Genomic DNA, 22539 nt, shown 5'->3' with positions numbered 1-22539 from the left:
GAGGGAATTCCCTGGTGGTGCAGACACAAATTTGATCCTTGGTCAGGGATCTAAGATCCCACTTGCCACAGAGCAACTAATCCCGGGCACTGCAGCTATCAGGTGAAAGACCTTGCATCCGCAATTAAGACCCAATGCAGCCAAATACATATATTTTTTTAAAAGGAAATATAAATAAATATAAATAAAAAGGGATAGGTCCAAAGCTTACTTCTTTATGTAACTTACTAGTTGGTCTATCTCCACTTAGTTCACTAGAAAAATTTTTTTTCTTGTTCTTATTAGAGAAAATCACTTTCCCCCTTTGATTCTGAGTCTTTTTCCTGTTAATTCCCTAGTATTAAGCAATTCGGCTCCCCGCCCCCAACTGCCCTTCCAGTATAGTATAACACACTCCACTTTTTAAAATGCAAAAGAAACTTTCTCAGAGTGTACAAATGACCAGGTATGATCCATATGGATTGGGAAAAAAGTACAGTTTCTCAATACCGGTTAATGGGGCCCCTGTTTTATTCCTTGCAGGCCAACCTGGCCTTTCTGTAGCTTCCGTGTTTATGGTGGTTTATCTTTCTTGATAGTTATCAACATATTCCCCAGTCCAAGAACATTCCTTTCTGGTCTGAAGTCACCTATCGGTAAGACTCTAGGGTCATCCCTTGGCCTCAGGACCCCAAAACTATCACTTCAATTTCACCAAAACCTCAATTTAGGAAAAAACTGGCTTCTTTCTTCAGAAATGTGTCAAGAAGATTCTTCTTTGGTCTATGTCACCCTTAGCTTTTGATCAAAACAGGTCTGTGTTCACAATCATTGTGGATTCCATACAGTTTCCCCACTATCTCCTCTGAAAGTCTGTTACTTTATGACTCTTTGTCTCAAAAAGTTGGTTGGTTGGGAAACCAATCCCCTGGAAGGTACAGAGCTCACAGCAGACACATGCTTTGTTCCAAAATGTTCCATAACAGTTCTTTTCCTTATAATATCAATAAACTTTAACCTCCCAATTGTTTTTTTTCAATCACCATTTTATAATGAACATTTTCAAATATACAGAAAAGTTGAAAGAACTATATAGGAAATATCCATATACTCACCACTGACATTCTACTATTAACATTTTGCAATATTTGATTTATTGCATATCTGTCCATCTAACTATCTATAAATTCATTTTACTTTTTGTTGCATTTCAAAGTAAGTTGAAGACATTAGCATATATGACCCCTAACACTATGACACATATCATTAAAGTTGAATATTTGTTTATATTCTTATTTTTAAAGTAAAATTTATATACAGTCAAATGTATAAGTCTTAAATTTTTGACAAAGCATATCCTTATTTAACTCCAACTTTCCTCCATATGCATCCCAGTTGGATGTTTACCATATCTTCTTCATAAATTACAAAACTTTTGTTACTTTGTAGTGGCTTTTTTCCCCTAAGTGTTCATTACATTAAAAACTGTTTTTAAATGTGGTAAAAAAAATATAAAAGGAAATTTACCATTTTAACTATTTTTAAGTGTTTCAATAGTGTTAAAATATTCACAGTGGTGGGAGGAGGATGAATATGTGGAACAGAACTTTTAGGGCATCAAAATAGTCTGCATACTACTTTAATAGCAGATACATAGTATTATTCATTTGTAGAAACCTATATAACTGTATAGCACAAAGCATGAATCCTAATATAAACTGCTGTTGCTGCTGCTGCTGCTAAGTCGCTTCAGTCATGTCCGACTCTGTGCGACTCCAGAGACGGCAGCCCACCAGGCTCCTCTGTCCCTGGGATTCTCCAGGCAAGAATACTGGAGTGGGTTGCCATTTCCTTCTCCAATGCATGCATGCATGCTAAGTCGCTTCAGTCATGTCCGACTCTGTGTGATGCTATGGACAGCAGCCCTTCAGGCTCCTTTGTCCACAGGATTCTCCAGGTAAGAATACTGAAGTGGGTTGCCACTTCCTTCTCCAATATAAACTAGGGAGTTTAGAGTTTAGTTAATAATAATGTGTCAATATTAGCTCATCGCTTGTAACAAATGTACCACACTAAAATCATAACAGATCTCCAGAACTTTTTCATCTTGCAAATCTGAAACTCTATACCCATTAAACAACAAAACAACAACTCTATTTTTCCTTCTCCTCAGCCCCTGGTAACCACTGTAGTGATTTTTTTCCCCAGGAGTTGGTGATGGACAGGGAAGCCTGGCGTGCTGCAGTCCATGGGGTTGCAAATAGTTGGACAGACTGAGCGACTGAACTGAACTGTGCAGTGCGGCTCGTGGCACCTTAGTTCTCCCATCAGTAACTGAACTTAGGCAACAGCAGCAGTCCTAATGACTGGAGTGCGAGGGAATTCTCTTCACTGTAGTGATTCTTAAACTTTATTTCTTAGTTTCTGAATTTGAAAGGTCAGTTAAAAATGAACTTGGGGGAATTCACACATGGGTGAGAGTGTCCTTTTCTAAGGACATTCATTTCATCACTGGGGTTCCACCTTCATGACTTCATCTAAAATTGATTACTTCCCAAAGCCTCACCCCTAAATATCGTAACACTGGGTTGGGGGGTAGGGCTTCAACATATGAATTTTGAGGGGATAGAAACATTCAGCCCATGACAAAACTATTTGTTAAAACAATGTACAGATATTATCCAGGATGAGATTAACTCATTTACATATTATGCTAAGTAACTGTAAACTTTATGGCCCTAAAAATCACTTATAGGAAGAGAATTCAATATCTTTTGAGAAAAAGAGGACTGGAATACTCAGGTCAGATGTGAACCATAAAATTATATATATTTTTAAACTTTAAAAAAATGAAATAAAATTAACAACCAAGTTAAGCAATATCCATTATTTTCTACCTCTTAAATTTGTGATAAATATGTTCTATAGTATTAATTTTTCCTTTATGATTACTTTACAGTAGAAATTTCAAGATTTCTCTTCTGGAAGTTCCAATAATATGCTTAGAAATTCATTTTACCTTTTTTTTTCTTTGCAGATAATACGTATCATCCTACAAGCCTATTTTAGGGGTGTCCAGGTGCCTAGTCCTCTGTCTAATAGCCTCTGTCTATACAAACCACTAGCGCCACCTGGCACTAGTGGTAAAGAACCCGCCTGCCAATGCTGGTTAGGTGTAAAAGATGCTGGTTCCATCCCTGGGTGGGGAAGATCCCCTGGAGAAGGGAATGGCAATCCACTCCAGTATTCTTGCCTGGAGAATCCCATGGACAGAGGATCCTGGTGGGCTACAGTTCATAGGGTCGCACAGAGTCAGACATGACTGAAGCGACTTAGCACACAAATCTTCTCCACTTTTCTCTTCGTGTATGCTACCGAAGAGCATTTCTAAAGCCCAGTCCCACATTTCCCCTCCTTTATTTTTTCCAAAGTTTCACAACAAAACCTTTGCTCCTTCTTTTGCCGTGGCTTTATCTTATTTCTCAGGTATACCTATACTATAATGTAAAAATCTCAGGGTTAACAGATGTACAGAAATAAAATGACATACAATCAATATTTACACGTTGGTAAAACTGTGGTTGGGGAGGCGTTACCAAATTATACTACAAGTTTAACATGTGTAAATATTCATGTACCCATATGTAAGCTACTTGTCATATATATATCGAGTTGAACATATAATAAGTGGATGAATACATTCAAAGCTTCCATAAACTGCTTTGAAGAATCTTTTCTTATGAATTTTTATTTTTTTTCCAAATTTGATTTAAGATGAGGGCATAAACTGAATAATTTAGTTCCTGTCAATACCAGGCCAAGGCTAATATACAAAGAATATATTTTTCTATAAATACTCAATAATGAGCATATTCCCAGGCCCCAGGAAGCATCTCTCACCTAGTCTGTGTCCCTGCCCCATTTTTAGCTGCCATAATTCCTGCCACAATCCCCTGTGTACATTACCTCTTTCCTGTAGGAACATGGTATCAGGGATGCCAAACTGGTTTGGTGATCCTGGACTCTCTTCTGATACCACAGTCTATTGCAAGGAATAGAAAACATTTGGAGAAGTTATGGAGGGACAGAAAATTTATGGTAAACTGCATATTGGTTGGTTATGCAACCAACTATAAAGTTCTATTCATGGAAATCAACTCTCCAAACTACCAAAAGGGGTGAGAAAAACAGGGGCTCAGTCTCCGATATACCTTATGAAAAACAGAAATGGCATCCAATTATTCTATAACTTAAAAACACCACCAGGTAATCCAGAAAAAGTATTTTGAAGGAGAAAACTTCCACACAGTCAATCCAAGCCCACCACACTTCCATTGCTTTCCTCCTTTCCTGGACTCACTACTTCTTCCTCCTTGTGATTCACTGCAGATTCTCCTTTTTTTTTTTTTACCGGCTGCATGTTTTCTTTTCCAGTCTTCTAATACTGTCCCAGTTTCTTCTCTGCTGGTTGGATCCAGCTCCTAAAGTCAATCCTGGCTTTGCCCAGATAACCAGTTTTGAAGTGGCTCCAGTGGATACTAGCCTCCTTTCAGGGATATAAGCCTTGGTGAGACCAGTCAAAGACTGCTCCTGACCCACAGGGAAGCTGCTTTTTGGTTTGATGTATCAATACTGCCCTAGATGTGGGGTTCATCAGCAGTAATAAGCTAGTGATGATCCCATACCTTGTTTTCCTGTATATTTGATGAAGAGAAGAGAGAATAGAGGGGTGTGACCAAAGTGAAAAGAAGGAATCACTGAGAATCTGGAGTATCTATGAGAGATGAGGGAGAAGAGGAACAAACTGAATATGATAATATATCCAGAATATAATTTCTCCTGCCACCATCTTGGCCCAAGCCACCATTGCTTGCCTTGCCCTGTATTGTGTTAGCCATCAAACTGGTCTCCTGCTTCTGTCCTTGTCTTCTACTTGTCTTTTCTCAATACAATAAAGTGGGCCATTTAAAACTTAAGTTGGATCATTTCAGTTCTCTGCTTAAAAGCCCTCAATGCGTCCATCTTACTCAAAATAAAGAGTAGCGTATAAGACCCTAAAGAATCTCTTTGCATCGCCTCTGTTCATTCAAAATAAAAGCTAAAGTCTTTACAGGGCCATATGAGTCTACAGGGTTGCTACCACTTTTCTTACTATTCTCCCCCCCGCCCCCATCCCCCTTCAACCCCCTTCAGTCCCACAGATCTTTCTCTTCCTTTTTAGGTACGGTTCTATTTTAGGGACTTTGCACTGGCTGTTCCCTCTATCTCAAACTATCCTCACGATGAATAATCTCGCCTCCTTCAACTGTTTGCTTGCATGTAATCCTCCCTAGGAAACCTACTTTATTTAGGTGCGCTATTTAAAATTACAGTCTACCACCTCCTTCCAATCATGACATGCCTTGCTTTCCTATACAGCACTTTCCAACAAGGTGCATAAGTTATATACTTTCCATTGTTTATTGCAGGTCTTCCTTTCACTATAATGTAAGCTTCTAGGCTTTTGAGAGCACGGACTTTTTGTCTATTTTGTTCACTGCTCTATCCCCAAAGTTTAAAACAGTGCCTACACCAGGAGTCGCTCAGCTAGAAATTGGCCAAATGAAAGAATGCACGAATGGATGCTGGGGAGGAAAATAAATGAAAAAAAAGAAAAGTAAACGGCCGCTGAGAGCAAGAAGAGCGCGGGGGAGACGGAGAAAAAAAATCCCTTGTCGGGCAGGAATACGCGGCGGACTCCAGATCCCGCGCAACGCGGCACCAAAGCCCCGCCCCATCCCCGCCCGCCGTTCCGGGTCCCTGGTAGGAGGTGTATTAATATTAAGATTTAAGTGAAGCAGGAGGTGGTGTCGGCCTCCTTCCAGCCGCCCCTCGGAGGGTTCGGAGACCCCAGTGGCAGCTTGGGAGCCCGGCAGCTACAGTCCCATCCCACGCTGGCTGGAGACACAGACCTTCCTGCCGATATTCTTCTCTAGAAATGACAAAATAAAGGAATTTGTTCTAGCTCCACTTCCTAGTCCTTCAATAATCATTTCCGGTGACTTTCTAGGAAATCATCAACTCGCTGGTTGAGGAGTTCCCTAGAAACCGTCCGCAACCGCAGCCCCAAACGTGTTATTTCTTGCTTTATGTTCTTCAGAATGCATCTCTTAAAACAGAACCACAATGTCATTATCCCAACTATCAAAATTAAAATAACTCCCGGGTACCATCTAATACTGAGTCCATATTTGAATTTCCCAAATACATAAAATATGCTGCTTTTTTGAATCACGATCTAAAGTCTATGTACTTTATTTGGTTATTTGTCTTAAATCTTTTAAAATTTAGATCTAGGATAGTTCCTCCATCTTTCACTTTCTCCCCCATCGAACATATTTGGCCATTTGTCCTGCATATTCCACATGCTGGCTTGGTCTGAGTCCATCCCCATTTAATTTGTTTCTCTAGCCTTGTATTTGTTAACTAGATGTTAGCTCTAAAGGTTTAGAGTTTGCTTTACCTTTATGGGTAAGCATTATTTTTAGGTGGTGCTACCTACTTCCTTTTGCTTTACATCAGGAGGCACATAATGTTGGATTATTTCACTCTCTGTGATGTTAAGATTCATCAGTGAATCAGCACTTGCTAGTTGGATCCTTCCATGTAAAGTTCATCAACCTTTCATCTGGTGGTTTCATCCACTGATGATCTTTGCCTGAATCAAGCATTTTATTGCAAAACCGGGATTTTCTAATTAAAAATTTTTTTTTCACATTTATGATTTGGAATTCCTTTTAAAAGGATTTTATCTCCTTAACCTGTAAATTCAGGGTTGTTTGGTTATTCTGAAATGTCAGTTCTAACAGAAAAGACAGAATAAATGTTTACCTTTCTATTTAACTGCCAATTTTGAGGGTAAACAGCCATGCCCTAGGTGCCATGGCCGCTGTTATTATACATTAACAACTTTTCAAAATAACCATCAAGGAGCACTGCCTTCCAGTATTCATACTTTTGTGTAGCTTCTTCCTGTATTATACCAGGGTTGGTTTGTGTGACCGATTGAGTATGGCAGAAATGATGTTATGTTACTTCTAATACTAGGTAATAAAAGAAACTGTGGTGTTCATCTTGGTCTCTCTTTTCTCCTGTAGTCTCAGATCACTCACACTGGGGAAAACCAGCTGCCATACATTAAGGAGAGACCCAGGTGGTGAGGAACTAAAGCTTTCTGCCAACAGCCATATGAGTGAGTTTAGAAGTGGAACTGTCAGCTTTCTGCCAAGCCTTCAGATGACTGCAGCCTGGGTCAACAAATCGGCTGCAACCTTAAGACAGAACCAGAAGCAATCTCTAAGTTGCTCTCAGGTTCCTGACCTGTAGAAACTGTGTGAGATAATACTTGCTGTTTGACTCTAAATTTGGGGGTAGTTTATTATGCAGTAATTGGTAACTAATATTTCTTATTGTTTTCTCTTTTTGAACATCATTAACTCACAGATTTTTAAAAAACATTCAAGGAGTTTTTTTTTTTTTTCTTCAAAGGAGTCTTAATTGCAGTCATTATTATTTTTTCTTTTTGATGTTCAAGTGATTCCATCTTTGGCCAGTGGGAGTCCCTTTATTTTGTTTCCTGTGTTCTTTTCATCTAACTCTGAATCTTTGATAGTTTTTTTTTCCCTTTTTTTAGTTCTGGCAGGACAAGATATTTCAGGATCATTTTCTATATTTCTTGCTCCAGACCTGGAACTAGCCATTTCTCCAAGAAGTCTTGGTCCCTTTCAGTGGAATGAGTGATTGCATAGCTTTGTGAATGGTTATAACTTCTTTTACAGCTTATCAAAATCAAATAAAATTAACTTCATTATGAGATTGAATCCAGACTAAATTACTTGGTAACCAGGTGCATGTGAACCTAAGCAAGGTCCATGTTTCCCAAATGAGACAATATACAGAAATCATTTAACACATTCAGTTCAGTTCAGTCACTCAGTCGTGTCCAACTCTTTGTGACCCCATTAATCACAGCACGCCAGGCCTCCCTGTCCATCACAAACTCCCTGGAGTTTACTCAAACTCATGCCCATTGAGTCGGTGGTGCTATCCAGCCATCTCATCCTCTGTCTGGCATTAAATTTCATGATTCAAATGATAGAACTGCAAGTCTGAAAGAGACCCTAGTTTTGACCAAGTACAATTCATTCATTCACTCTTGAGAAACCTGAGGCCCAAGAGATTAAAATTCTGTCTAAAACTACAAAGGAGGATAAAATTAGAAAAGAAACTAATGACTCTAGAGTCCTGGATCTCATACTGGGGCTATTTTGATAAAAAGTAGTCTTCCAGACCTATCAGGGCTTCTATTTATTCAAAAATAAAAGAGATTTGAAAGCACTTGGCACATTAGTTATAAAACAGTGTTATACAAAGTTCATCAGTCTTATATTTTGAAGACCTGATTCCTGGCTCTGCCATTCACTAACTTGATATTTTGGGCAAGTCATTTAACTGCTTTGCATCTCAGTTGCTGCACCTATAAAATTGTAATAAATTCTTTAATCTCAGCTCATTGTAAGCATAGAGTTTCCCTGGTGGCTCAGTGGTAAAGAATCCACCTACCAATGCAGGAGATGCTGGTTCATACGTGGAGAAGGAAATGGCAACCCACTCCAGTATTCTTGCCTGGAAAATTCCATGGACAGAGGAACCTGGTGGGCTATAGTCCATGAGGTTGCAAAAGAGTTGAACACAACTTATTGACTAAACAACAACATTGTGAGGATGAAAATACAATATATATGAAAGTGCATAGCTCATAATTGCTAAATAATGATCATCATATTAAAAATTTTCTTCAATTCTCCAAATTAAATGTATCCTTTTCCTCTACAGGAAATTGGGTTTTGATTAGACTGATCCCTAAGTACCTAATTCTGAAATTGAGTTCAGGGAATACTGCACAAAGGCATTGAGCAAGAGGCTGCAGGAAAGATGCAATACATGGTCACTCACTGTCAGGGGATGTTCAACTTTAAGGAATCCACATGTTGTTTTCTTCTTTTGTGTTTTCTTTCTAAAGGGCCTCTATTCCTTATCAGTTCCTGGAAAATAGGAACAGCAGAGCTGCATGCAGGTCTCAGGACTGAGGTCATGAGAGAGAGCACATGTGTGGATTCCCTTCAATGACCATTTACTTTAACGTAATCTATTCAGCCACCTCCTTATTACTCAGGATATGGATTTTCTTCTGTCCCTGTGACGATTGTTATTCGCCTAGTTTTGTTTTTGCTCAACTTTATTTTTGCTGCCTAAAGCTTCCTTGTATGGAGATATATAAAGCACACGCTGCTACAAATCAAGTACCCTTGTTTCACTCGAGACTTGGGTCCCCTGTGTCCTTCTTCTCGTCGACTCCAGTCCCCAGGTCCTGGTCTAAAGACCGTGACAAGTGGCGCCCAAACAGGGACCTAGTGAACGCCCTTGGCAAGCGGACGGAGTGACTGTTAGGATCTACGGAGGTTGGTAAGTGCGGGGTTATGGGACGAATGGCTGGAAAGCCCCACCACTTTTCTACTTTACTTCACCATTTATTTAAGGTTCAAGGACTTTCTGTTTCACGTTAACCTTGTTTCCAAACGGTGGTTGAACATAATCCCTGGTTCCTCGATGAAGGTAATTTCAATTTCAATGGACAATATGGTTTCATGATGTGGCCTGACATCATGCCAATTCTAATGCTAGAGCTGGCGCCCCCCAAAACCAAATTACTTTTGAAATGTTAAGGGATACAGGGCAATTTGATGCGGCGAAAGCTCAAATACAATGCCCTCCTTTGTTGCATGAGCAATTGAAAGAAGTTGCCCTTGAAGCTTGGGATTGAATTACTCCTCAAGGGGAACCTAAAGGTAGCTACACTAAGATATCACAAGGGCCTAATGAAGCCTATGCTGATTTTTTAGCTAGACTGGAAGTTGCTATTTCCCGTAGTGTAACTGGAGAAGAAGCCAGAAATGATGAGCCTATTTGGACAGAGCAATGGCCCCTCACAAAAGAGAAAGGAGAGTCTACTAAGAGAAGGCAATGGCGACCCACTCCAGTACTCTTGCCTGGAAAATCCCATGGACGGAGGAGCCTGGTGGGCTGCAGTCCATGGGGTCACTAAGAGTTGGACACGGCTGAGCGACTTCACTTTCACTTTTCACTTTCATGCATTGGAGAAGGAAATGGCAACCCATTCCAGTGTTCTTGCCTGGAGAATCCCAGGGATGGCGGAGCCTGGTGGGCTGCCATCTATGGGGTCGCACAGAGTCGGACACGACTGAAGCGACTTAGCAGCAGCAGCAGCAGCAGCAGCAAGGAACCTATAGATACACAATTGAAATTAAAACATATAGAGGAATCTTGTTGTCCTTGGAATTCTCCCATTTTGTGGTAAAAAAGAAATCTGGGAAATGGCATCTCTTAACAGACCTTAGAAAAATCAATGCATCTATGAAACCTGTGGGTGCATTGCAACCAGGAATTCCATCACCTACCACTATTCCTCAAAACTGGCATATTATTATTATAGATTTACAAGATTGCTTTTTTACTATACCTTTACACCCTCTAGACCAAGAGAGATTTGCTTTCTCTCTTCCTTATCCTAATCATGTCGGGCCTCATAAATGATATCAATGGACTTGTTGCCTCAAGGAATGATGAATTCTTCCACCATGGGTCAATATTATGTAGCCAAAGCCCTTGAACCTATGAGAAAACAATTTCCTGACTTTCTTGTTATTCATTTTATGGATGATATGTTGTTTTCGGCTCCATCTGTTTTAGAAACTCAACAAATGTTTGACATAGCTTTACAATGCTTAAGAGCTTCTGGATTAATCATTGCCCCTGAAAAGATTCAAACCTCTACACCTTACCATTACTTGGGATTTATTGTTAATAGACAACGTATTACTCCCCAACTAACACAGATTCGTGTTGATAAATTATCAACCTTGAATGATTTTCAAAAACTTTTAGGTGATATAAATTGGATTAGACCCTCTTTAGGCACTGCAAATTATTAACTGACCAATCTATTAAATACTTTGAAGTGAAGTGACTCAGTCATGTCTGACTCTTTGCGACCCCATGGACTGTAGCCTACAAGGCTCCTCTGTCCATGGAATTTTCCAGGCAAGAGTACTGGAGTGGGTTGCCACCCTTCTCCAGGGATTCTTCCCAACCCAGGGATCGAACCCGGGTCTCCCACATTGTGGGCAGACGCTTTACCGTCTGAGCCACCAGGGAAGCCCTTTGAAAGGAGATCCCAATTTTAATAGCTCTCATTCACTTTCACAAGAGGCACGGAAGAAACTGTTTAGTACAAAATAAACTGCAAAAGCAGTTTTTTACTCATATTAGGCTTCAATTACCTCTACAGTTGTTTATACTCTCCTCTCTCCATTCTTCCACAGGACTTCTTACCCAACAAGAATACCCAATAGAATGGATATATACTCACTTTAGAGGGACAAGGTCACTTACACCCTAACTTGATTTGATCACTCTAATCATTATCAATGGAAGAAATAGAGCTGGACTCTAATTTGCTCCGATCCTCATAAAATTATAATACCTATTAATAAATCTCAATTTGAGAACACATTACAAACTTCTACCGATTTCCAAATAGCCTCTTTGGAATATTTTGAAGAAATTTCATGTCATTGTCCCTGTAACAAACTTTGGAATTTCTTCAAAAATACTGAATTTATTATCTCTCGCATTGTCACATCACAACCTATACCTCAAACTGATGTTTTCTATATAGATGGGACTAAAGACACCAAAGCCTCATTCTGGTCTCTCAAAGAATATAAAGTCTTTTATACTAAATTTCACTCTGCTCAACAAAATGAATTATATGCTCTTATTCAGGTTATGCACCTACATTCTTATCCTACTAATATAGTTTCTGACTCCTTATATTCAGTTTTTGTACTAAGAAATATAGAAACTTCTACCATAAATTCTAATCAATCTATTATCCAACAACTTTTTTTGAACTACAGTCTCTTATTAGGAACCGCACTTCCCCCATTTATACTACCCATATTTGAGCACATTCTTGTCTTCCTGGCCCTATGGCCCATGGCAATGAACAAGCTGATAAACTTGTCTCTTTTGCTACTACTGAGGAGCAACATGCTCTATTGCACAATAATGCTCGCTCCTTACACCAAATTTGAAAAATTCCATACTGCCATGCTAAGAAAATCAATAATTGCTCTGCTTGTAGACCCCCTACATCTTCAACCCATTGCACAAGGTATCAATCCTTGAGGATTACAACCCAATGAACTATGACAAATGGATGTAACTCATTGCCCTGAACTTTCTCCCTCTTCCTTCTTACATGTCTCAATCTATACAAATTCTTCTTTTATATGGGCCACACCTCTCCGAGGTGAAACTACACAAGATGTTATAACTCACCTGTTAGCTTGCTTTGTAGTAATGGGAACACCTAGTTTTATAAAAACAGAAAGTGGCCCTGCCTATATTTCTAGTCAATTCAAACAATTTTTACAATCATTTTCTATTCAACATATTTCAGGTATTCCTTATAATCCACAAGCACAGGGCATAGTTGAACGAGCACATCACACACTGAAACTACAAATAAAAAAATTTTTAAAGGGGGAATACACAGGAACACTTCTATCTTCCTTATCCAGAGCAGACTTTACTAGATTCCAACGCAATATATTCTTTAATCCTATAACTACTGTTAATGCAGTTTTATTTGTTTTAAATTTTTAAAATTTACCACAAAGAGATATCTTGACAAGAACAGAAAAACATTTTGAGGAATTGAAGGACACCTCTCTTCCTCTGCTGTTTTGGTATCAAGACAGGCTAACTAAACAATGGAAATCTGGAAAATTAATCTTACAGGGAAAGGGGTATGCTTGTATTTCTCCAGATGGATCCAACAAAATCAGTTGGCTCTCTCTTCTGAATATTTGCCCCAGGGGAGCCTCCAGCGTTCCAAATAGGAAAAAAAAAAAAAAAAGACAAAATCCCCCAGAGGAAGAAATTCCAATATAGGCAATGGAGGCTATCTCCAAGAAGCATTGCCCTTGATGTCATGGACCTCATGATCTCCCTACTTGGGGACAAATAAAAACCTTTACTAATCAAGCTGAAAATCTGGTTTCTCAACAGGGAATGCCTTGGAATCCTGAAAATATTTTTGTCACTATGCTTGCTTTGCTTTCTTTTCCTTCCCCTGCTCAAGCTGATTTGATTAATCATACTTATTGGGCCTATACATCTAACCTCCCTTTATTGCAGGTTGTAGAATGGACAGATAAAGGACCGGTCGTATCCACTAATGACTCAGTACATATGCCTCCTCCTTGGAGCTTGGAGGGGCCTTCTCATCCTGAGGAAGAAGGAAGACTAATTAATATTTCTCTAGGTTAAGAAATCCTTCCTTTATGCATGGGCCCAGCAGAATTATGTATTAATGTTAGTCGACAAATGTGGGCTTTTGTCCTGCCTCCACAAAGAACTTTTGTACATTGCTCGGACTGTTTACTGCCTTATCTTTCTATGAGAACCATGTCAACACTACTAAAACTCTAGGAAAAGGACAAAAGTCATTATGCAAGGTGTTTACTTATAAGGACTTTAAATATACTCCTGTTTATTGGGATAGATGTCAAGCTAAATTAGGGAAATTAATGTTTGTAGCCAGTTACATCATTGTCGATTGGGGACCCCATGGTATGTGGTTATCTAACTGCTCAGATGATATTAACAGCACTATATGTGATTATGCCACTCAAGTAGCATGGAAGGTTACCAAAACTACGGTGGAACATTTCCATGACAAAGGACTTGGCTGACTTGAGGGTGGAATAGCACCTCCTGGCCCTTGAATTGTCCTTAATAAACGGACTGGGCCTGAACAATGGGATATCTAGAAACTTGCTGCGAGCACCAAAGAACTTGGAACTTGGACTGGATAGTTCATAGGGACCAGTTGTAGTCATAGTAACTATTCCTTTCATTATAATCATTCATATTTCATACAGGCTTATGTTCCCCTTCCTATTGTTACAGCCATACAGAACTTACAGTTCAATAAGTTCTGTAACTTGTATAGATTGCAAACTATATACTTGTCTTAACTCCTCTATTTCTATAAAAAACAAATCCCTTTTGATTCTTCGATCTCGATGTAATCTGTGGTTGCCAGTAGATCTCCAACGACTCTGGGAGGAGGGTCCTATGGCAGGACTTGCCTCCCAGTTACTCACTAAATAACTCCGGTGAGCTAAACGATTCACTGGATGGATAATTCTTGGCATTTGGGGATTAATAGCCATTTACCCTACTGCTGCTGTTGCAGGCATCGCTTTACAAACCTCAATTCAAACACAAAACTTTATTCAAAATTGGACCAAAGATGCTCATACTATGTGAGCCACTCAGGCTCAGATAGATGAAAAAGCTCAAGATAAAATACAGGAATTGAGAACAGCCATCCAATGGGTCACAGATCAATTAGGAGATTTACAAAAACAAGTATTACTAAAATGTGATTGGAATTCTACCAATTTTGTATTACTCCTATTAGGTTCAACTAGAGTGCTTATGATTGGGAACAAATCAAATTTCACTTGCAAGACAGACATGATAATGCTTCCTTAAATGTACAATTATTAAAAAAAAAATCTTTAGAGCCTTCCATAAGAGTCTGCCCCCTTCCAACAATTTGGAAACTTCAGCTGAACAGCTAGCTGGTCAGTTATCTGGGCCAGACCCTCGAGGATGGTTCCAAAGCATTACTCATAGTACTGGGTCTGGAACTGTAACATTGATAATTGTCCTGGTAATTATATTTGTAATATATCGATGTCTTTTGACTAAAATTGTTCAAACTAAACAAACTCAGTTGGTCAGGGCCTTTTCACAAAAATAATAAAAAAGGGGGAATTGTCAGGGGACGTCCAACTTCAAGGAATCCACATGTTATTTTCTTCTTTTGTGTGCTGTTTCTCAAGGGCACTCTGTTCCTTATCAGTTCCTGGAAAATAGGAATGAGCAGAGCTATATGCAGTTCTCAGGACTGAGGTCATGAGACAGAGTGCATGCGTGGATTCCCTTCAATGACCTTTTACTTTAATGTAATCTACTCAGTCACGACCCTATTACTCAGGATATGGATTGTCTTCTGGCCCTGTGACAACTGTTATTCGCCTAGTGTCATGGTCCTTGTAGACCAGGACCTGGGGACTGGAGTTGACGAGAGGAAGAATGCAGGGGATCCAAGTCTTGAGTGAAACAAGGGTGCTTTATTTGCAAAAAAGCATGTTTATATATCTTCATACAAGGCAGCTTTAGGCAGTAAAAAAACTGAGCAAAAACAAAGCCAACCAAATAACAATCTTCAAAGGGCCAGAAAGCATTCCATATCCTGAATAAGAGGGGCATAACTGAATAGATTACATTTAAGTAAAGTCACTGAAGGTAATCACTGAAGGGAGTCACTGAAAGGAATCCAAGCAGATGCCCTTTCTCATGATCTCAGTCCTGAGAACTTCGTGCAGCTCTGCTCATTCCTGTTTTCCAGGAACTGATAAGGAATAGAGAATCCTTGAGAAAGGGCACACAAAAGAAAAGAATAACATATTGGATCTCTTAAAGCTGAACATCCCCTGACAATTCCCCCCTTTTGAATTTTTTCACAATTGTGGGTGACTGTAGATACTTTTGTGAAAAAGGCCCTGACCAATTGAGTTTGTTTAGTTTGAACAATTTTAGTTGAAAGGCATCGGTATACTACAAATATTATCACTAGGACCATTATCAACATTATAGTTCCAGATCCAATACTATGTGTAATGCTTTGAAACCATCCTTGAGGGTCCAGCCCAGATAATTTATCAGTCAGCTGTTCAGCAAAGGTTTCTAAATTGTTGGAAGAGGGTAGACTCTTAGAGAAGGTTTCCAAAATTTTGTTTTGCCACAACTGTACATTTAAGGAAGCATTATTATGTATATTTTGCAGATGAAATTTGATTTGTTCCCAATTGTAAGCACTATGGTTGAATTGAAGAAGAGTGATACAAAATTGAGTAGAATTCCAACCACAATGTAATAATACTTGTTTTTGTAAATCTAGTAATTGATCTCCAATACACTGGATGGCTGTTTATAATTCCTGAATTTTATCCTGAACTTCTTCATCTATCGGAGTTTGAGTGGCCCACATAGTATGGGTATCTTTAGTCCAGTTTTGAATAAAGTTTTGTGTTTGAATTGAAGTTTGTAAAGCAATGCCTGTGACGGCAGCAGTGGTATAAATGGCTATTAACCCCCAAATGCCAAGAATTAACCATCCAATGAATCGCTTAGATCATCAGAGTAATTCAGTGAGTAACCGGGAGGCAAGTCCTGCCGTAGGACCCTCCTCCCAGAATCGTTGGAGATCTACTGGCAACCACAGACTACATCGAGTTCAAAGAATCAAAAGGGATTCATTTTTTAGAGAAATAGAGGAATTAAGACAAGTATACAATTTGCAATCTATACAAGTCACAGAACATAGAGTCTTATTAAATTGTAAGTTCCCTATGGCTATAACAAAAGGAAGGGGAACACAAGCTTGTATAAACTATGAATGATTATAATAGAAGGAATAGTTACTATGATTACAACTGGTCTCTGTGAAATATCCAGTCCAAGTTCCAAGTTTTTCAGTACTTGCAGCAAGTTTCCAGATGTCCAATTGTTCAGGCCCAATCTGTTTATTGAGGATGATTTGAGGGCGAGGAGGTGCCATTCCGCCGTCAAGCCAGCCAAGGAGTCCTTTGTCATGGAAGTGCTCCATCGTAGTTTTGGTAACCTTCCATGCTACTTGAGTAACATAACCATACATAGTACTGTTAATATCATCTGAGAAGTTAGATAACCACATACCATAGGGTCCCCAGTCAACAATGGTGTAACTGGCCACAAACATTAATTTTCCTAATTTAGCTTGACATCTATCCCAATAAACAGGAGTATATTTAAAGTCCTTATAAGTAAACACCTTACATTCCAATTTTTGTCCTTTCCCTAGAGTTTTGGTACTGGTTCTCAGAGTTTGGAACTGGTTCTCAGAAAGGGACAGGGCAGTAAACAGTCCAAGCAATGTGTGGAAGTTCTTTTTTGGAGGCAGGACGAAAGCCCACGTTTGTCGACTAACATTAATACATAATTCTGCTGGGCCCATGCATAAAGGAAGGATTTCATAGCCTAGAGAAATGTTAATTAGTCTTCCTTCTTCCTCAGGATGAGAGGGCCCCTCCAAGCTCCAAGGAGGAGGCATATGTACTGAGTCATTAGTGGATACGACCAGTCCTTTATCTGTCCATTCTACAACCTGCAATAAAGCCGGGTTAGGTATATAAGCCCAACAAGTGTGATTAATCAAGTCAGTCTGAGCAGGGGAAGCAAAAGCAAGCAAAGCAAGCATAGTGACAAAAATATTTTCAGGATTCCAAGGCATTCCCTGTTGAGAAATCAGATTTTCAGCTTGATTAGTAAGGGTTTTTTTATCTGTCCCCAAGTAGGGAGACCATAAGGTCGATGATGTCGAGTGTGGTGTTTCTTGGAAATTTTTAAAGCCGCCATGGCTTGTACTGGAAACTCCTCCTCCTGCGGATTTTGCCATTTCCTCTCTATCTTGAATGCGAGTGGCTCCCCGGGGGGCAGATCTTCTGAAGAGGGAGCCAACTGATTTCGTTGGATCCATCTGGAGAAATACAAGCATACCCCTTTCCCTGTAAGATTAATTTTCCAGATTTCCATTGTTTAGTCAACCCATCTTGATACCAAATGGGCAGATGAAGGGAGGTGTCCTTCAATGCCTTGAAATGTTTTTCTGCTTTTGTCAAAATATCTCCTTGCAGTAAGTTTAAAAAATTTTAAACAAATAAAGCTGTACTAACAATAGTTAACGGCTTAAAGAATATATTGCGTTGGAATCTAGTAAAGTCTGCTCTGGATAAGGAAGATAGAAGTGTTCCTGTGTATTCCCCCTTTTTAATTTTTTTATTTGTAGTTTCAGTGTGTGATGTGCTCGTTCAACTATGCCCTGTGCTTGTGGATTATAAGGAATACCTGTAATATGTTTAATAGAAAATGACTGTAAAAATTGTTTGAATTGCCTAGAAATATAGGCAGGGCCATTGTCTGTTTTTATAGAACTAGGTGTTCTCATTACTGCAAAGCAAGCTAACAGGTGAGTTATAACATCTTGTGTAGTTTCACCTTGGAGAGGTGTGGCTCATATAAAAGAATTTGTATAGACTGAGACATGTAAGAAGGAAGAGGGAGAAAGTTCAGGGCAATGAGTTATATCCATTTGCCATAGTTCATTGGGTTGTAATCTTCAAGGATTGATACCTTGTGTAATGGGGGAAGATTTAGGGGCCTACAAGTAGAACAATTATTAATGATTTCTTTAGCATATTGGTATGGAATTTTTCAAATTTGGTGTAAGGAGCAAGCATTATTGTGCAATAGAGCATGTTGTTCTTCAGGAGTAGCAAAAGAGACAAGTTTATCAGCTTGTTCATTGCCATGGGCCATAGGGTCAGGAAGACAAGAATGTGCTTGAATATGGGTAATATAAATGGGGGCAGTGCGGTTCCTAATAAGAGACTGTAGTTCAAAAAAAGTTGTTGGATAATAGATTGATTAGAATTTATGGTAGAAGTTTTTATATTTCTTAGTACAAAAACTGAATATAAGGAGTCAGAAACTATATTAATAGGATAAGAATGTAGGTGAATAACCCGAATAAGAGCATATAATTCATTTTGTTGAGCAGAGTGAAATTTAGTATAAAAGACTTTATATTCTTTGAGAGACCAGAATGAGGCTTTGGTGTTTTTAGTCCCATCTATATAGAAAACATCAGCTTGAGGTCTAGGTTGTGATGTGACAATGTGAGAGATAATAAATTCAGTATTTTTGAAGAAATTCCAAAGTTTGTTACAGGGACAGTGACATGAAATTTCTTCAAAATATTCCAAGGAGGCTATTTGGAAATTGGTATAAGTTTGTAATGCATTCTCAAATTGAGATTTATTAATAGGTACTACAATTTTATGAGGATTGGAGTCAATTAGAGTCCAGTTCTATTTCTTCCATTGATAATGATTAGAGGGATCAAATCAAGATAGGGTGTAAGTGACCTCGTCCCTCTAAAATGGGTATAGATCCATTCTATTGGGTATTCTTGTTGGGCAAGAAGTCCTGTGGGAGAATGGAGAGAGGGGAGTATAAACAACTGTAGAGGTAATTCAAGTCTAATATGAGTAAGAAACTGCTTTTGCAATTTATTTTGCACCAGAGTTCCTCTCGTGCCTCTTGTGAAACTGAATGAGGACAATTTAAATCGGGAGCTCCTTTTAAAGTGTTAAATAAATTAGTCAGTTGATAATTTGCAGTGCCTAAAGAGGGTCTAATCCAATTTATATCACCTAAAAGTTTTTGAAAATCATTCAAGGTTGATAATTTATCAACACGAATCTGTGTTAGTTGGGGAGTAATACGTTGTCTATTAACAATAAATCCCAAGTAATGGTAGGCTGTAGAGGTTTGAATCTTTTCAGGGGCAGTGATTAATCCAGAAGCTCTTAAGCATTGTTGAGCTATGTCAAACATTTGTTGAGTTTCTAAAACAGATGGAGCCGAAAACAATATATCATCCACGTAACAAATAACAAGAAAGTCAGGAAATTGTTTTCTCATAGGTTCAAGGGGTTTGGCTACATAATATTGACCTATGGTGGGAGAATTCATCATTCCTTGAGGCAACAAGCCCATTGATATCATTTATGAGGCCCAACATGATTAGGATAAGGAAGAGAGAAAGCAAATCTCTCTTGGTCTAGAGGGTGTAAAGGTATAGTAAAAAAGCAATCTTGTAAATCTATAATAATAATATGCCAGTTTTGAGGAATAGTGGTAGGTGATGGAATTCCTGGTTGCAATGCACCCATAGGTTTCATAGATGCATTAACTTTTTGAAGATCTGTTAAAAGATGCCATTTGCCAGATTTGTTTTTTATTACAAAAATGGGAGAATTCCAAGGGCAACAATATTCCTCTATATGTTTTAATTTCAATTGTGTATCTATAAGTCCTTAGCAGCCTCTAATTTCTCTTTTGTAAGGGGGCACTGCTCTGTCCAAATAGGCTCGTCATTTTTCCAAGTTATTTTAGTAATTGTATTGTTTGTTAAATGGGCAGTGGCCCCTAGGAAAAATGTGGAATATATATTTGAGTTTGCCATTGCATGTGTAAATCTCTTCCTATTAAATTAAGGGGTGCATCTATCACATAAGGTCATAATGTTGCAGGCTGGCCTTCTGGTCCCTCACATGGATATATTTGGACACTTTGATAAACCTCTTGTACTTTGGTTTGAGAAACTCCTGCAATTTGCCAAGAAATTCTCTGCATAGGTCAAGATTTGGGCCCTCAATGTTTGGAAATAATAGTAATATCGGATCCAGTATCAAGAAGATCAGAAAATCTTTTGCCATTAATTTTGACATTTATATTTGGTCATACATATTCAGATATTATTGATGTCCATAAGGATTGCTTTTGATCTATACTATCAAATCCACCTCTCCATATACCATTAGAGGAGTTAATAGAAATGCAAGGTAAAAGAAGTAATTGGGCAATTTTGTCCCCCTTTTTGAACTGCCATAGTATCTGAGATGATATCATAATTTGAATCTCTCCCTATAATCTGAATCAATTATTCCAGGGTGAACAGTAATTCCCTTAGAAATCAGATTAGATCAGCCAAGTATAAGGCCGAAGGATTGTGGGGGTAGGGGTCCATAAAGTCCAGTAGGTATTCTAGAAGGGACTGCTTGAGGGAAAAAAAGAAAATCATTTAGGGCTGGTATATCGATGGCAGCACTGCCGGATGTTGAGGGTTTGAGGGAAAAGATGGAGTTTGCCCCTTTTTGTTGATGGGGACCTGGGGAGCCCCCTTCTTTGAGTTTCTTGATATAAGATTTCCCTCAACATCATATTTAGATGGACATTCTTTAGCCCAATGTACCCCCTTATGATAGGGAGGGCAGACTCCTGGAGCTTTTTAATAGTTTTAATTTTTTTGTGCATTTTTTAGGGCAATCCTTTTTTAAATGGCTCTTACCTCCACAAACAAAACATCCTTCATTCCCCTTTTTAAAGGCAGCAGCCATTGCTTCAGCCAACATTTGCATTTTCTGAGTTTCTGATCCTAAGTTGCGACAAGCCTTCAAATAATCAATAACATTCCCGGTCTCACGAATTAGAGCAATGGCTCTTTGACATTCCTGATTTGCATTCTCATATGCAAGCAGTTTTTCTAATTGCACTCTGGCTTCCTCTCTGACAACACTAAGGGAGATAGCAACTCCCAGCCTAGCTAAAAATTCAGCATAGGCTTCATTAGGTCCTTGTAATATCTTTGTGTAGCTACCTTTAGGTTCCCCTTGAGGAGTAATTCGATCTCAAGCTTCAAGGGCAGCTTCTTTCAACTGTTCATGTAACAAAGGAGGGCATTGTATCTGAACTTCCACCGAATCAAATTGTCCTGTACTGGTTAACATTTTAAAAGTAATTTGATTTTGGGGAGTGCCAGCTCGAGCATTAGAATTGGCATGATGTCAGGCCACATCATGAAACCACATTATCCATTGAAGATATTCTCCTGGTTTAAGAAGAACTTTTATCAAAATTCACCAATCATAAGGAATAAAATTTCCAACAGAAGATGCCATAGCGTTTAGAAGTTCTTTAGTGAAAGGAGAATGAGGGCCGTACATAGTTACAGCCTTTTTCATTTGTTGCATGTGAGAAAAATCAGTGCCTTCATATTGAGCTATTAGTTGCCCTTGAGCATTAATATTTCTTTACACAGGAAAGGCAAGAAGATCATTGGCCTCAGAGACCTGAGATTACAAAGCCAGTAAATCAAAAAACCTTTGTTGTGAAGGAGAATGAGTGGATTGTCTGTTCTCATAAATATGAGTGTGTGTTAGGGGTTGATCATTGTCATCAAAAAAAGTATTGTTGGCTTTAGTGTCAAAGAGAGCATCAGAAGAATCATCATCAGATTCATTTGTCCTCTAATTGAGGGGACCTTGGGTTTCATGCCCATTGAAATGAGGAGGAGGAGCACTTGGCACAGCCGGAGCAGGGATGGTGGGGAAGTTTTGAAACATTTAATGTTGCTCTAATTGGGCCTTTTGTAAAGTCTCATCATCTAATTTACATTCATATAATGAGCATTCTGCTTATTGACAAATATCAGGGGGGCTAGAGTTGCCTTGAAACGTCAAGATCATGGCTTTAATGAGGGCCCATAAAGGCCAGAAATCTATTGGAATATTTTCTCCCTGTCTAGCGGCTCGTTCAACATTCTCTTTGACCCGGTTCCAAATTTCTAAATCAAAACTGCCTTCATCAGGGTACCAGGGATTATATTCAACCACTGTTAGGAGACAAGCCTCGATC

The 22539-nt window shown here is 38.9% G+C and overlaps 1 protein-coding gene across 3 annotated transcripts in view; it reads right to left on the bottom strand.

The window, feature by feature from the left end:
* ZNF311 (zinc finger protein 311) overlaps positions 1–22539 on the bottom strand; it is a 32070-nt gene that overhangs the window by 6987 nt on the left and 2544 nt on the right. For 2 of the 3 annotated variants that reach the window (XM_070456876.1, XM_070456877.1), the window contains one exon: positions 3946–4021. In XM_070456876.1, the coding sequence (XP_070312977.1) occupies positions 3946–4021 (76 nt within the window). Of the gene's footprint in view, positions 1–3945; positions 4022–5930; positions 6462–22539 lie in introns of those variants that run through there. The other variant, XM_020890318.2, reaches the window with a different exon arrangement.

Source organism: Odocoileus virginianus, chromosome 27, assembly GCF_023699985.2.
Source record: "Odocoileus virginianus isolate 20LAN1187 ecotype Illinois chromosome 27, Ovbor_1.2, whole genome shotgun sequence".
Lineage (NCBI taxonomy): Eukaryota > Metazoa > Chordata > Mammalia > Artiodactyla > Cervidae > Odocoileus > Odocoileus virginianus.
Note: the sequence above shows the minus strand (reverse complement) of the source record. Positions and strands in the feature narration are given on the sequence as shown.